This window comes from Poecile atricapillus, chromosome 7, assembly GCF_030490865.1.
Source record: "Poecile atricapillus isolate bPoeAtr1 chromosome 7, bPoeAtr1.hap1, whole genome shotgun sequence".
Taxonomy (NCBI): domain Eukaryota; kingdom Metazoa; phylum Chordata; class Aves; order Passeriformes; family Paridae; genus Poecile; species Poecile atricapillus.
The window spans coordinates 32,952,483-32,969,167 of record NC_081255.1 but is presented as its reverse complement, the minus strand read 5'-3'; the positions used below and the strand labels follow the sequence as shown (position 1 = coordinate 32,969,167).

The 16,685-nt window shown below is 50.3% G+C and overlaps 1 protein-coding gene across 1 annotated transcript in view; it reads right to left on the bottom strand.

Moving 5' to 3' along the window:
• SGIP1 (SH3GL interacting endocytic adaptor 1) overlaps positions 1-16,685 on the bottom strand; it is a 51,195-nt gene that overhangs the window by 23,935 nt on the left and 10,575 nt on the right. Inside the window, exons 2-12 of the mRNA XM_058842720.1 lie at positions 14,546-14,609; positions 11,016-11,040; positions 8,245-8,322; positions 7,295-7,351; positions 6,842-6,896; positions 5,817-5,992; positions 4,070-4,081; positions 3,582-3,593; positions 2,477-2,501; positions 2,085-2,136; positions 1,182-1,267 (exon numbers count right to left, since the gene is read on the bottom strand). Of these exons, the coding sequence (XP_058698703.1) occupies positions 1,182-1,267; positions 2,085-2,136; positions 2,477-2,501; positions 3,582-3,593; positions 4,070-4,081; positions 5,817-5,992; positions 6,842-6,896; positions 7,295-7,351; positions 8,245-8,322; positions 11,016-11,040; positions 14,546-14,609 (642 nt within the window). The remainder of the gene's footprint in view (positions 1-1,181; positions 1,268-2,084; positions 2,137-2,476; positions 2,502-3,581; positions 3,594-4,069; positions 4,082-5,816; positions 5,993-6,841; positions 6,897-7,294; positions 7,352-8,244; positions 8,323-11,015; positions 11,041-14,545; positions 14,610-16,685) is intronic.

The window sequence follows — 16,685 nt, the reverse complement described above, 5'->3', positions numbered from 1 at the left end:
AATCACACAGCCTGGCCCCAAAATCACCTGCCACGGGCCCAAAATCACCCTGGCCTCAAAATCACCCTGGCCCCAAAATCACCATGGCCTAAAGTCACCCTGGCCCCAAAATCACACACCCTGGCCCCAAAGTCACCATGGCTTAAAGTCATCCTGGCCCCAAAGTCACCATGGCTTAAAGTCATCCTGGCCCCAAAATCACCTGCCATGGCCCCAAAATCACCATGGCTCAAAGTCACCATGGCCCCAAAATCACACACCATGGCCTCAAAATCACCCTGGCCCCAAAATCACACACCATGGCCTCAAAGTCATCCTGGCCCCAAAATCACCTGCCACGGCCCCAAAATCACCATGGCCCAAAGTCACCATGGCCCCAAAATCACACACCCTGGCCCCAAACTCACCATGGCCCAAGGTCATCCTGGCCCTAAAATCACACACCATGGCCTCAAAGTCATCCTGGCCCCAAAATCACCCTGGCCCCAAAATCACACACCCTGGCCCCAAAATCACCATGGCTCAAAGTCATCCTGGCCCCAAAATCACCCACCACAGGCCAAAAATTGTGTACCCTGGCCCCAAACTTGCTGTAGCCCCAAAATCACTCTGGCTCCAAAATCACCCTGGCCTCAAAGTCACCCTGGCCCCAAAATTGCACACCCTGGCTCCAAACTCGCCATAGTCCCAAAGTTGCCCGCCACGGCCCCAAAATCGCCGTGGACCCAAAGTCTCCACAGCCCCAAAGTCACTTGCCACGGACCCAAAGTTGCCATGGCCCCAAACTCACCCGCCACAGCCCCAAAATCGCACACCCTGGCCCCAAAGTTGCCACAGCCCCAAAAGTCACACTGTCCCCAAAACTCACTCACCCCATCCCCAAACTCACTCTCCACAGCCCCAAAACTCACTCACCATGGCCCCAAAAGTCACGCTGGCCCCAAACTCACTCGCCACAGCCCCAAACTCACTCGCCACGGCCCCAAACTCACTCGCCACGGCCCCAAACTCACTCGCCACGGCCCCAAAGTCGCCCGCCATGGCCCCAAAGTCGCTCGCCACGGCCCCAAAGTCGCTCGCCACGGCCCCAAACTTGCCCGCCACGGCCCCAAACTCGCTCGCCACGGCCCCAAACTCGCTCGCCACGGCCCCAAAGTCGCTCGCCACGGCCCCAGACTCACCATCCAACTTGTGCTCCTCGAAGGCCGACTCCAGCGGGGGCCCGAAGAGCGGGGCCAGCGCCGCAGGATCCTCGGTGGGTTTCTTGCTGTGGGGTGAGAGCAGCACAGAGAGGCCGTGAGGGGCGGGTTTGTGCTCCAGCCCCGTCTTTGGGGCAAACACCAACAGTTTCAAGGAGTTTTTGTTATCCCAGACCAGCCAGGATGGCCAAAGACAGGATCCCCGGTGGGTAAAAGGGGAAGGAGAGCGGTAGCACCACGGAGCTGCTGGGACTCTGAGCTGCTTTAGGATTAGTCAAAACTTTGTGGAAAAGGATTTTTAAAAATTAAATACTTGAGATCTGGACCGTGCTCAACCTTGAGTCGAACCCTGCAGCTGCACAGGGCACATTCCCAGTGAGATTTGGCTTTTTTCCATAAAAACCTGCAGGTTTGCTGTCCTAAATCAATACATCCCCCCCAGGCTCAGCCAGCTCTCTGTACGGATCAGGCTCAAGGTGGCTTCCCACAGGGAATGTCCTTGGAGCTTTCAGTGGAGAGCAGGGATGGACACTGAGCATCCCAGCCACCATCAGCCCCTCAGTCGTGCCAAAATCCTGGAAAATCCATCCCCATTTTGGGATGGAAAGGACCTTAAAGCTCATCTCATCCCACCCCAGCCATGGCAGGGACAGCTCCCACTGTCCCAGGCTGCTCCAAACCCATCCAGCCTGGCCTTGGGCACTGCCAGGGATCCAGGGACAGCCCCAGCTGCTCTGGGAATTCTATTCCTCCCCCTGCCAGGGAACAATTCCTTCCCGAAATCCCTTCTAACCCCTCGAGCTTCCCACCAAGCACAGTGGGGACGTTCCAAACCCAGACCAGGATGAGGTGCCCGAAGCTTGGATGATCCCACCCTGCACTGACCTGGCGGGGTCTGGCGTGGGCGTGGAGCGCCGGGGCCGCGTGATCTCCTCACCTGGGGCAGGACAGACGTGGATGAGAGTCATTCCCATTCCAGAGCACCCTCCTGTCCCCCCGGACCCCCCTGCTGTCCCACCCACCCCGCTCTGCGGAGCCCGGCAGGAAAATCCTGCTTTTAATTCCCATTTATTTCTGCACAGAGCTAAACCAGGGAACTGCACTGGTATCCCAAGGATGTCCCCCACACCCTTCTCCAAGGAAAACTTTTGGGAGCCACCAGCTCTGCCAGGACCACTTGTAACCAAATTGAACTCACTCCTTTCCCCCCCCCGCCTCTCCCAAACCCCTCTGGCAGGTGCAGAGTGTGGTTTTCACAGGCTGCAGGAGATACTCACTGGATAAATTCCTTTTGATCGTCCCCTGGAAGGAGAAACACAGGGATAAGTGGGATGCACGGGGACACGGGTGCTTGGCACCCCAGGAGCAAAGCAGCCCAGCAGAGGTGACATTTCCTGGAGGTGGCTGAACTCCAGGGAGCAGAAAACCCTGCAGGAAACCCTACAGAGCAGCTGTGAGCCGCACCAAGCCACGGCTGGCGGCTCTGCCTGTGGAGCTGTCCCCAGTGCCACATCCACAGGGATTTTAAATCCCTCTGGGAATGGGGACCAGCACTGCCAAGGGCTCGTGGAGCACAACCCAAACCCTCCCAACCGTGGCAGCGGGGACGTCCCAGAACCAGAACCAGCGCAGATCTTCCCATCCTTGGGGACCCCTTTGTGTGACGGAGGTGCCGCTGTGGCCGTGGTGACACCGTGGGGTGTGTGACACTGTGGGGTGTGTGACACTGTGGGGTGTGTGACACTGTGGGGTGTGTGACACCGCCGGGTGTGTGACACCGCCGGGTGTGTGACACCGCCGGGTGTGTGACACTGCAGGGTGTGTGACGCCGCCGGGTGTGTGACACCGCAGGGTGTGTGACAGCATGGGTTGTGTGACGCTGTGGGGTGTGTGACGCTGTGGGGTGTGTGACGCTGTGGGGTGTGTGACACTGCCGTGGGGTGTGTGACACTGCCGTGGGGTGTGTGACACTGCCGTGGGGTGTGTGACACTGCCGTGGGGTGTGTGACACCGCCGGGTGTGTGACAGCACGGGTTGTGTGACAGCACGGGTTGTGTGACAGCACGGGTTGTGTGACAGCACGGGTTGTGTGACACTGTGGGGTGTGTGACACTGTGGGGTGTGTGACGCCACGGGGTGTGTGACACCCTGGGGTGTGTGACACCACGGGCTCTGCGACACCGCCGGGTGTGTGACACTGCTGGGTGTGTGACACCGTCGGGTGTGTGATACCGTGGGGTGTGTGATACCGTGGGGTGTGTGACACCGCCGGGTGTGTGACACCGTGGGTTGTGTGACACCACTGTCCCCACGCCCCATGCCCACCCCAGAGCCCCGGTGTGCCCCAGGACCCCATTCCCGTTCCCAGGAGCGGGCTCTTACCGGGCTGCGCCGCTGCGGTCAGCGAGAAGGGGAGAGAAGAGACACCTGGTCAGAGAGTGACAGGTCAGCACCCCACGATCCCCAACAGCCCATGGGTCCCCCTGGGAGAGCCCCCCAGGACGACCCAAATCCTGGGAAATGGGAGGATTTCCCCGCTGGAAGCTGAGTTCTCTAGGAGAAACTCCAAGGCCCCACGGATGGATTTTCCTGCCTTCTCCTACCTTTGGATGTGCTCGATCCAGGTAAAACCAAACCCTTGGGCACCTTGTGCACATTCCTGGACCCAAACTGCACCCCCAGAGCCAAGCCCAGCTCTATTTTTACACATTCTATTTTAAAATGCTCTAAGCCAGCGATAAAGGAAATTAAACTCCGTTCTACAAGGGCAGGATTTGCTATTTGCTTTCGACATCTCAGCTCTAGACACAGGACAAGAGCACACAGGGCTGGGTTCAAACATTCCAGGAGATAAAAATGGCTTTTCTTACCGGACTTCTCCTCTAAAAGAAGGCAGGGAGAGGAAAAAAAAAAAAAAAAAGAGAGAGGATGAGAAGGTGAGGGATTATTTCCCTAAGGAGGAATCGAAGATTTGTGTCGGGTTAAAGACGCAGCAGAGCAGAGGGACAGGAGTGCTCCAGCTTCACCCATCACATGCAAGACCGGAGGGACAGGGAGCGTTTGGGAATATAAAAGTTGGGTCTGAGCCAGGTTATGGAAAGAATTCCATTCCCTGGCCATTCCCAGCTGAGGCACCAGAATTCCCAGGGCAGTTCTGGTATGAGAACCCTGGGAATGAGGGTGACTACAGACACAGCACCTGGCACCGGCTGCCCGGAGAAGCTGGGGCTGCCCCTGGATCCCTGGGGATGTCCAAGGCCAGGCTGGAGCAGCCTGGGACAGTGGAATGGGATGGGATTTTAGGTCCCAATCCATGGGATTTGTGATCTCCCTCCCAGCAGGGATGTGGTGCAGGAGCAGGGCTCTGCAGCGGGTTTGGAGGGAAGACAAGCCCGGGATGAGGGCAGGGACCTGGCAGCGAAACCCGGGATTCCTGCGGATGCCAGATCCCTGCAGGCAGCTCTGGTGCTTCCCTGGCCCGTGCCAGGATCCAGAGCAGCTCCACGCCCCAGCCCATCTGCTCCCCTTGGCTGCACGGATTTGGGATCCTCCTGCCCAGCCTGGCAGGGGCTTTTCCCTGAGCGCATTCCACAGGGAGGCTCCGGCTGCAGCCCCAGGGATCACCCCGAGGCACAGCAGCGTCCCCTCCAACCCAGCACCCAAATCCCTCAGCCCATCCCACGCTGGGATCCTCCTCACCCCTTCCCAAAGAACGGCAAACCCCCAACCCCGGCAGGAAAAACCCCACGGAAAAGAGGAGACAAAAATCACGTTTGGCAAAATGCACATTCCACCAGAATTTGGTTTTCCTAATATTTATATTATTACTATTATTATCATCATTATTAAATTGTTCATTTTGAGGTTGGGTTTTCCCCCTTTTTTTTGGTGCTTCCCAAAGCATCCAAGTGCCATTTCCAATCCTGGGATGCCAACAAACAGAAACTCCCTGGTTTGGGAAGCAGAAACAAAACACAGGGATTTTATTTCAGTTTGGCTTGGAGAGTCATTCACACTTCAGACCAGGTTATTTATAAATCATGGAAAGCTTTGTCTGGGAAGTCATCAAAAGCCACACTAAAACCTCCTGAAATCCCAGAATCCAACGTTTTCATGGGATGAGCCAACAGGAATCTTAGCAAGCCTCAGGAAAAGCGGAGTGGGGCAATCTTTATGCCAAGCTGGACTAAGGAAAAACGACCTTTCCTTCCAGGAACCCGGATCCACCTCCAGGGCGGGAAACACCCCTCTAAAATCCTGTGGAAAATCCCACAGATGGCTTGGGAATCAGGGCAAGACCCTGAATGGTGATGATCGAAAATTCCCCTGGATTGAAATTCCCATTCTTCCTCACTGAAAAAAATGCGAAGAGGGACGAAAAAAAAACCCCAGGGAATAAAACATCCCAATCTCTTTTCTGAGCAGGAAAGGGAATTTTTATGACATTTCAAACTGGAAACATCATTCCAACCCTCCTGAGCAGCACCCGCAGCCACCTCCCTGGAGAAGGACCCCGATGCTGGATTCCAAACCATCAACCAAGCTCCCACCGAGCCTGGGCCGATCCCTGCGGGATTCCCGGGAGCTGGGAGGAGCGGGAAGGGCGCAGGGACTCACCACGGGGGACGGAGAAAGCGCGATGTTGCCTACGGAGGCCTTGAGCTCGTCCACGGTGGCGGCGCTGCGCAGGACGTCCTTGGCCTGCAGGGGCTTGATCTTGATGTTGAACTTCTTGTGCGCCTCCTCCTCCTCCTCGGACTCGCTGGAGGAGTAGAAGTGCTTTCCTTTGGTAGGTAGGGCACAGTTAAGGGATTTTCCTTCCTCAGGGATCCCCGGCTTGGCTGGATGGAGAGAGGGGATCTCGGTGGTCCCGGAATGCTGACCCCAAACTGGGGGAGGAGCTCCTGTGCTGGGCCTGTCGCTGCCAGGGGATAAATCCAGCCCAGGGGGTCTGGCCATGCCTGGATTTCATGGAATTGTCCAGCTTGGAAAAGCCCTGTGAGACAATCGGGTCCCCCAGCGCTGGCCCGTGTCCCCAAGTGCCACATTCCCTGTGGATTTCAAACCCCTGCAGGGATGGGAACTCCACAACTGCTCCAGTGCCTCACCAGCCTTTTCCAGGAGGATGTTTTCCCAATATCCAACCTAAACCTGCCCTGGAATTTGAGGCCATTCCCTCTCATCCTGTGCCTGTTCCCTGGGAGCGGAGCTGAGAGCCAGGAGTTCCTCCCTGCTCCTCCTTTTCCTCAGGATAACCAGGGACATCCCGGTCTCCATGGAGCATTCTCCCTGCTCCTCCTTTTCTCTGGGATAACCATGGACATCCCGGTCTCCATGGAACATTCTCCCTGCTCCTCCTTTTCCTCAGGATAACCATGGACATCCCGGTCTCCATGGAGCATTCTCCCTGCTCCTCACTCCACAGCAGTCAATCAAAGACAATCCCAACACCTCAGGGAATTCCCTTGGGAATTCAGCTTCATCTGCGGAGTGCCAGCTCCAGATGAAAATCCAAAGGTGGAAAGAAATAGGAATAATCACTAATAAATAATAAAAATAACGAAATGAGAAGAGCCTGCCTGCGAACCCCAGCTCCCGTTTCAGGACGGAACCCGAGAGGCAAAGCCAAATCCAAAGGATATCTCCCGGTTCCTCGGGTCGGATGCTGTATCCCTCCTCATCCAGCTCCGGGGAGTTCTGGATAGGGGAAAAAAAAAAATAAAAAACACAGAAAAAAAATTAGAAAATCCAGGAAAATTAGGAATGTTCATTCCTGATAAGCTGGAGCAGGTGTTTCCTCCTGCACAGCCCAAGCCCTCAGAGTAAAGGGTGCCTCAAATTCCACCATTTGTTTTGTAGAAGGGAAGGTTTTAATCCTTGTTTATAATCCAGAGTTTTCTCTGGATAAACTGCAACAGCCTGTGGGCCAGGATGGATCTCTCCAGAGCCAGCTCATTCCTGGGAATTCTGGTTGATCTGCAGGGGTGGAATTGGTGTCTGGACAGAGCTGATTTCACCCAAAGAGCCCCAAATGAGTGTGGGAACAGCCCGGGATCCCCATGGGAAGCAGCAGGGAAGCTCCAGGGGACACTCACATATCTGTCCCAGTCGATCTCCGCGTAAAATCCATTTGGGGCTCCGTTGGTTTTCTTCTGGAAAGGAAAATTCCCGTGGTTTAAATGGAGGAAGCAGGAACGCGGCACACATCAGAAATCCAACAGCATTCCCCATCTCTGGAATTCTCCCACCCCAGAAGGATGGAAGGAGGGGGTTTTTTGAACATTCATTAGGTGGACATCCACCATTCCTTAGGGAAAAGTGAGGAAATGTCCGCTTCTCTGTGCTCTGGGATGTTCCAGCCCTTGGGAAGCTCCATCAGGAAATGTTTACTGGGAGATAAAGCCCTTCCCTGAGAAAGGGCAACCCCAGGAAGAATTTCAATCCCATTATCCCACATGCCAAGTGCTGTGGATTGGGGATGGAGCAGTGGGAAGGGTCTGGGATGAGTCCATGCCATGAAACACTGACACACACAAGAACTGCTGCTTGGGATCCAGGGAATTCCCTTTGGAAGAGGCTCTGGGCATCCTTCACCTCTGGAACCCTTTCCTGGTTGGCTCTGAGCACCCAAACCCATCCAAAGTCCCACGGCCACCACAATTTTGGGAGCCTGAACGGGATAATCCAGCTCCCTTGAGCTTCCAGAGGGAGCATTCCCATCCCAGCTCCCTGCCGAGGGTCTGGCAGGATGCACTCCCTGCTCCAGGCCTGGATGCAGCCCCTCACTCCACATCTCCCAAGGATGGAGCAGCTTCCCTGGGAGCTCAGCTGTGGGAAAACCTCCTCTGGATTCCGTCCCGTGGGAATTCTGGGCGCTGTTCCACGGGATTCCTGCTTTTCCCCCATCCATTTGTATTTAACCCCGTTCCCATCAGCCCGGCTGACCCTGAAGTGCTTTTCCTACAACTCTGGGTTCCGAACCGAGGGTGATTCCCTGTTTTCCACACCCCTGTGGGAGCTGGGAGCCGAGCTCCTTTTTCCTTACCCCGTTTTTATTTCCTCCTTCCCGCGTGCCCTCGGGTTTGCTATTGGAAGTTGGATCATTGGGATGAGGGCTGGGCTGCTGCAAGGGTGGGGGCGGCAGAAAAAGGGTTAAAATATCTTCTCCTCAGCCGGGATTTTGGGGTTTTTTCTTTTTAAAAAACCAAGTTTTAGGGACTAGGGAACACGGGTTTATCAGGAAAGGGGGGCTCAGCTGGGGCTCCCCCAGGATTAAAGGCGGATTTTCCTGTGGGCTCTGTTCAGCAGTCAGGATCTGCCTCCTGCCCACGCCAGCAAAAATGACCTGGGAAAGGCTCTGGAGGATGAAAAATGATACCAAATGTCTCCATCTGCAATCCCTCTGCCTCAAACACCTTCAGCAGCTTCATTTTATTCCCTAAAAATTGCATTTCTGCATCCTTGGAGAGGACAGCCGAGGTCCCTCTGCCCACACCTGGGCGGGAAAAGCTGCCCATGGGATTTCTGCTGGAAGAGGGAACGGCCTGGGGATGTTCCCTGGATATTCACGGAGTTAAAGCTGGAGAAAAGCTCCAGGATCATCCAGCCCAAGCTGTGCCCCATCCCCACCTTGTCACCAAGCGCCACATCCAGGTGTTCCTTGGACACCTCCAGGGATGGGGACTCCAAGCCTCCCTGGGCAGCCTTTTACTGGAGAAATTCCTCCTGAGGTCCAACCTAAACCTGTTTTTTTATTAATTTATCCAACCTAAACCTGTTCTTTATCAATTTATCCAACCTAAACCTTCTCTTTATCAATTCATCCAACCTAAACCTGCTCTTTATTAATTTATCCAACCTAACCCTGTTATTTATCAATTTGTCCAACCTAAACCTGTTCTTTATTAATTTATCCAACCTAAACCTGCTATTTATTAATTTATCCAACCTAAACCTGCTATTTATTAATTTATCCAACCTAAACCTGCTCTTTATCAATTTATCCAACCTAAACCTGCTCTTTATCAATTTATCCAACCTAAATCTGTTCTTTATCAATTTATCCAACCTAAATCTGTTCTTTATCAATTTATCCAACCTAAACCTGTTCTTTATCAATTTATCCAACCTAAATCTGTTCTTTATCAATTTATCCAACCTAAACCTGTTATTTATTAATTTATCCAACCTAAATCTGTTCTTTATCAATTTATCCAACCTAAACCTGTTATTTATTAATTTATCCAACCTAAACCTGCTATTTATTAATTTATCCAACCTAAACCTATCATTTATTAGTTCATCCAACCTAAACCTATCATTTATTAGTTCATCCAACCTAAACCTGTTCTTTATCAATTTATCCAACCTAAACCTGTTCTTTATTAATTTATCCAACCCAAACCTGTTCTTTATTAATTCATCCAACCCAAACCTGCTCTTTATTAATTTATCCAACCTAAACCTGTTCTTTATTAATTTATCCAACCTAAACCTGTTCTTTATTAATTTATCCAACCTAAACCTGCTCTTTATCAATTTATCCAACCTAAACCTATCATTTATTAGTTCATCCAACCTAAACTTTTCTTTCTTAATTTATCCAACTTAAACCTGTTCTTTATCAATTTATCCAACCTAAATCTGTTCTTTATTAATTTATCCAACCTAAACCTGTTATTTATTAATTCATCCAACCTAAACCTTTCTTTATCAATTTATCCAACCTAAACCTGTTATTTATTATTAATTTATCCAACCTAAACCTGTTCTTTATCAATTTATCCAACCTAAATCTGTTCTTTATTAATTTATCCAACCCAAACCTGTTCTTTATTAATTCATCCAACCCAAACCTGTTCTTTATTAATTAATCCAACCTAAACCTGCTCTTTATTAATTCATCCAGCCTAAACCTGTTATTTATCCAACCTAAACCTGCTTTTTATCAATTTGTCCAACCTAAATCTGTTCCTTATCAATTCATCCAACCCAAACCTGTTCTTTATCAATTTATCCAATCCAAACCTGTTCTTTATCAGTTTATCCAACCCAAACCTGCTCTTTATCAATTTCTCACTGCTGAGCAGAGCCCTGCTGAAGGCACTACCTTTACTTTAATCCCAATTTCCTAACAAGCAGCTTAAAACACGCAGGGAGGGCCCCAAGCTGAGGATTTTGGGTCAGACTGGGGGGAAAACCAAAACAATTCCTTGCAAGGAGCAGCTTGGCCCCCCCAAAATTTTTATCTTTTTAAAAGGTACCCCAGCACTGCTCTCTCTGCTGAGCCTTGCAAGGGGCTCGTCTTCATTTTGAGGTGAAATTCTAAAATCTGGATTTGCTGAAGAAATAAAGCCCAGTCTGAACCCAGCATATTTTTGGTGCCCAACACTAAAAGAGACAGGGCCCATCTCTAGCAGGGACGTTTCTAACACCAGGACTAAAAGCAGCAATAATTTAAAATAAAACAAACCAAACCAAAACCACAAACGTCTCCTTGTTTTCAGGTTAATATAGAAAATAAAAATAGAGGTTGGAAACAGCTGCTCTGGCAATTTCCCCTGAACTCCTCGGGCAGCAAATCCGGCCCAAGCCAATTAGCAGGAGTGGAAACGAGGATGAGGAGCTGGGCTTTAGCGGGACACCGGCTCCTGCTGCCTCTCTCACGTCTCCCTCTGGAGATTTTTATAGGAAACCTGGAATTTGGTGCTTTTTTTAACCCGGGATTTTACATTTCTTTTCTATATTAAACAGAAAACTGTTGAGAAATGCTGATGGAGGTGGGAGAGGAGGTGGCACTGGAGGGGGAATACTCACGATGCCATCCCTGTCTGGTGAGCCTCTGGAAAGAACAGAAAAAGGAGCTGTGTTAGTGCCCAAAGTGCACCCAATTAACCAATTAATTAAGTTATTTTTTAAATTAATTAATGGCAGCAAAAAGTATATATTATTATTTATTTTATTATATAGAAGTTTTATTATATAGAATATAATGAGATATTATAGAGATACAATTATCTCTATAATTATTATAGAGATATAATTATTATAATTATATAATATACAGTATACTGTATACAATATTATATATATTGTACCATATATTCTATATATTATATATAGTATAATATATAACAATATATACAATAAAATATATATTATCCAATATTATATGTATTATCTTATATTCTATATAATAAAACTGTAATATATAATAATATATATTATATACTATGCCATATATAATAGTATATCTTATATTGTATATATATTATATTAGATTATACATGTATAATATATAATATAAATTATAAAATATTATATTTTATATCATAAAACTGTAATATATAATAATATTTATTATATATCTATATTTAATTCAATTAAAATTTAATTTAATATATTTCTACTACTTATTATATAATATTATTTTATAGTATTACACTGTTATTATATTAATGATAATTAGAATATGCAATATTTTATCACATAAAATTAATACAGAATCACGGAATTTTCAGCACATCTGATTTTCCTGCTCCTCGTGGAACCCACTCAGGGACACAGAATTTTTGCCCTCCCGTTATCAGCTGATACATTTGAGGTTTATCAGTAAATAAAGCGCTGCTGGCGCTGTCCCAGCCACATCCCTGCCCTGCATCCATCCTTTTGCAGGAGGCATAAATCCCATCGGGAGGAATTCCCAGGCTTTATTTCTGCCAGGAGGATGCTGAAGGGATTGGGAACCTGCTGAGGCTCCCCAGAGATGGGATTTGGGATCTGGGCTGGCTCAGGGCAGCTCATCCCGGCGCTGCCCCACCATTCCGAGGGGTTTAGGGAGCGCGAATGCCCACGGATTCCAGAGCGGTTCCCGCACATCCCGAATTTCCTCCGCTGCCAGGGATGCGCCACCAGCTCACACCCGACTCGGGGCGTCACTCGGAGCCCCTTGGTTTCACCGGGAATAACGTCATTCCCAAAGTTCTCCATTAATCCACACCTGTGTCCCAGCTCTATTTATCTCCGTCTCTTTGCACAAAAGTCCCTGAAATCCTTCAGGGGTGGCAAAAATCGCTTCTGTTCCTGCTCACTGCGCAATCCCCAGCACAGGGGGTGGCGCCTCCTGCTCCCATCCCAGCTGGAATTGCTGGGGAGAGCCTCCCCAGGTGGGGGAAGAGCAGCAGCTCCAGCCGAGCCATTCCAGCCCCATCAGCAGCTCCAGGGACCTGGTGTGGTGTCCTGGGTGGCTGCAGGGGGTGGCAGATGCCACCATCCCTCCCATTCTTCTCCATTCCATCCCTGACTTCCTTCTCCATTCCATCCCTTCCTTCTCCATTCCATCCCTGACTTCCTTCTCCCATTCCATCCCCGACTTCCCCATTCCTCCTTCCCTTCCTTCTCCATTCCATCCTTGCTTTCTCCATTCCATCCCTGGCTTCCTTCTCCCGTTCCATCCCTTCCTTCTCCTATCCCATCCTTTCCTTCTCCATCCCTCCCTTCCTTCTCCATTCCATCCCTCCCTTCTCCATTCCATCCCTCCCTTCTCCATTCCATCCCTCCCTTCTCCATTCCATCCCTCCCTTCTCCTGTTCCATCCCTTCCTTCTATCCTGTTCCATCCCTTCCTTCTATCCCATTCCATCCTTTCCTTCTATCCCATTCCATCCATCCCTCCCCTCCCTTCTATCCCGTTCCATCCCTCCCTCCCTCCCTTCTCTTGTTCCATCCCTTCATTCTCCCTTTCCATCTCTCCCTTCTCCCTTTCCATCCCTCCCTTCTCTCCCGATCCCTCCCGCCTGCAGGGATTTGGATTTGGAGATCGCCCAAAGCCCTTGGGGGTGTGACCGCGCCGTGACCCCGCCGTGCTAATCACGGCTGCTGCTAATTGCAGCGTCCTCCGGGGTGGCCTCTCGGCGACCTCCGCAGCGCCCTGGGATCCCTCCTGTCCCTGCCAGCAGCTCCCCGGCCTGCCGGGAACAGCGGGATGGAGCCATGGAAATCCCAGCGCTGGATAAAGCCATTTTTCCATGGGAAGACGCAAAGGAGCCTCATTCCCGCCCATCCTGATAAATTATGGATGAACTCAGACCCAGCTGGAGCTGCCACAGCCCCGTGGATGGATGCCACCATCCGCAGGATGCATCTCGGGGATGCAAATCCCTCTTTTGGGATGCGCTCCGTGCGTCCCGTGCTCTGGGACAGCAGGAAAAGCCCGGCCCAGCTGCCAGTGCCACCAGGGACAGCTGGCCAGGCTTGGGGATGTGTCCCCTGGCATGGGAAACCTCCAAACTACTCCCACCGGGACAGGGAACAGCTCAGGGAAACAAATCCAGGTGGAATAAAAGGAAAAGCCTCGGAGTTTCTGCCGGGATGTGGAAGAGCCGAGCGGAGCTGCAGGAGGGGCCTCTCCCCGCTGCCTGTCCCCGCTGTCCCCAGGATGTGGTGGCTCCTGTGCCACAACTCCGGGGCCACAGCCACGGGGGCTGAGAATCATGGAATTGTTTGGGCTGGAAAAGCCCTCTGAGACCATCAAATCCAAGCATTCCCACCACTGACCATGTCCCCACGTGCCACATCCACAGGGATTTTAAATCCCTCCAGGGATGGGATGGACTCCTGGGCAGCTGTGCCAGGGCTGGACAACTCTTTCCAGGATGGAATTTTCCCAAATATTCAACCTAAACCTCCCCTGGCCCAGCCTGAGGCCGTTCCCTCTCCTCCTGTCCCTGTTCCTGGGAGCAGATCCCAAATCCCCCCGGCTGTCCCCTCCTGCCAGGGACTTGTGCAGAGCCAGAAATTCCCCCTGAGCCTCCTTTGCTCCAGGCTGAGCTTTCCCAGCTCCCTCAGGGATTCTCCAGCCCCTTCCCAGCTCCCTCAGGGATTCTCCAGCCCCTTCCCAGCTCCCTCAGGGATTCTCCAGCCCCTTCCCGGCTCCCTCAGCCTCTCCTGGAGCTCCAGCCCCTTCCCAGGCCGGGCTCAGCCCCCACCCCCAGCATCCCCCACCAGATGTGGGAAGAATCCAGATGTTTTCTGGGAAGTGAAACCCCTGTGCTGCACCAAGCCCTGCACCTTCCCCACCCCGAGCTGCCCCAAACCTGCACGAACACCAGAATAAATCGAATTTACATCTCCAAGGAGCTCTGCAGAGCTGAATCGGCTCCAACTCCAGGGACTCCTTTTCCAGCGAGCCCCAAAAATTCCCCAGGCACGAAGAACCCCACAGCAGCTCCCAGGAAATCCCACTCTGGGAAACAGCTGGAATGAGCTCGCTGCTCAAACTCCATCCAAAGAGATAACAACGGCCTGGGATGCCCCAAATTCCAAACCACATCCAAACCATCAACTCACGTGGAGTCAGTGTCCTTTTCTTTCTTCCGTATCCCAAAGGCCTTCCTGGTGCGTTTTTTCAGTCCTGGGGGAGAAAGGAGCACAAAAGAAAAGGCAATATTAAAATTCCAATAAATCCTCCCGAAGCTTCCTCCTTCCCTCGCCGGCTGTGATCCATAAATGAGGTGGGAAAAGGGATCCCAGCAGCGAGGAGCTGCCAGGAGGTTGTGGGGACATTTCTTTCTGCCTTTTATTTGTTCATTTAATGCTTATTAACTCCCTCCCAGAGTGGGGGACAGAGTTATTGCCCATTTAATATCCCACTCTCCATATTTATTTCCCAGTTAACATTTCCCAGTTAATATTTCCCACTCAGTATTTATTTCTCAATTAATATTTCCCAATCAATATTTATTTCCCAGTCAATATTTATTTCCCAATCAATATTTATTTCCCAGTTTTTTCAATTTTCCACTCAATATTTATTTCCCAATTAATATTTCCCAGTCAATATTTATTTCCCAGTCAATATTTATTTCCCAGTTAATATTTCCCAGTTTTTTCAATTTTCCACTCAATATTTATTTCCCAATTAATATTTCCCACTCAACATTTATTTCACAGTTATTATTTCCCAATCAATATTTATTTCCCACTCCATATTTATTTCCCAATTAATATTTCCCACCCAACATTTCTTCCCCATTCAATACTTCCCTGTTATTATTTCCCACTCAGTATTTCCCAGTTAATATTTCCCACTCCATATTTATTTCCCAGTTAATATTTCCCAATCAATATTTATTTCACAGTTAATATTTCCCAGTTATTTTCCACTCAATATTTATTTCTCAATTAATATTTCCCAATCAATATTTATTTCCCTCTCAATATTTGTTTCCCACTCAATATTTATTTCTCAGTTAATATTTCCCAGTTGTTTCCCACTCAATATTTGTTTCCCAGTTATTATTTCCCAATCAATATTTATTTCCCACTCCATATTTATTTCACAATTAATATTTCCCACTCCATATTTATTTCACAATTAATATTTCCCACTCCATATTTGTTTCCCACTCAACGTTTATCTCCCAGTTATTATTCCAAATATTTCCTCCTTTTCCATGCTGTTTTTTGGGCACTGGTGAAAGGAGGAAAAACCCTCCTGGGGTTTAAATCCCAGTTTAAACCCCGAGCCTGGTTGTGCTCAGCTCTGGTTTTATCTGCACAACCGAGGATGCTGGAGCCAGCCGGGAAATCCTGGAATTCCAGGGGAAATCCTGGAATTCCAGGGCCCCCAGGAACCACCACAACCCTTGGGAAGCAGATGGAGCACAGTGCGTTTCTCCAAGCTTCTCCCTCTTTTTGCAGAATTCCAGGATGATTTGGGCTGGAGGGGATTTTAAAGCTTTTCCCGCTTCCCACGGGCAGGGACATCTTCCCCCATCCCAGGAATTCCAGCCTGTGGGATCCATACATTCCATGAAAGCAGCTGAACCTCACAGGCTCACCCTGGATGTCTCTGCTTTCCCAAATCCATCATTTTCCCCATCCCCACGGCTCCAGGGCTCAGGTGAGGCCGCAATAACCGAGGAATATTCCCATTAATGTCCCCCCTGGATAATCCCGGTGCTCCAGACCCCGAGTGGAGCGGGAGGAGCCCCAGGGCTGAGCTGATGTTTGGGATCCTCCGAAGCAGAACCCGGATCTGCCTGGAATGAGCTCCGGAGCTCGGTTATGTAAGAATTCCATCTGCCAGCAGCGGATGGAGGGGAAAACGGGGATTTTTGGGAAAGGGGGAGCAGAAAGGAGGGGCTCCAAGAGCAGAAAATCCCCAAAATCCCCCCATTCACCCCGAGGTGACACCACAAAGGGCCCAGAGTGGGGGTTGCCAGGATTGGGATTTCCCAGGAGCTCCCGAGTCCCCTGGCACAGGAAAATTCCCGATCCAGAGGGGCAGGGACTGAGCCGAGTGTTGGGATTTGCTGCTCCCCAAACCCTCTCAGGAGGTTTTAGGGATGGAACACCCCAAGACCTTCCTGGAAAGACTCACCCTGATAAGAGAGAATTGAATCCTTCCATGAACATCACAGAAATCCCACCTGGAATTCTCTGAGCTGGAGATTCCAGGGAAGAATCAAATCTTCCCATGGACGTC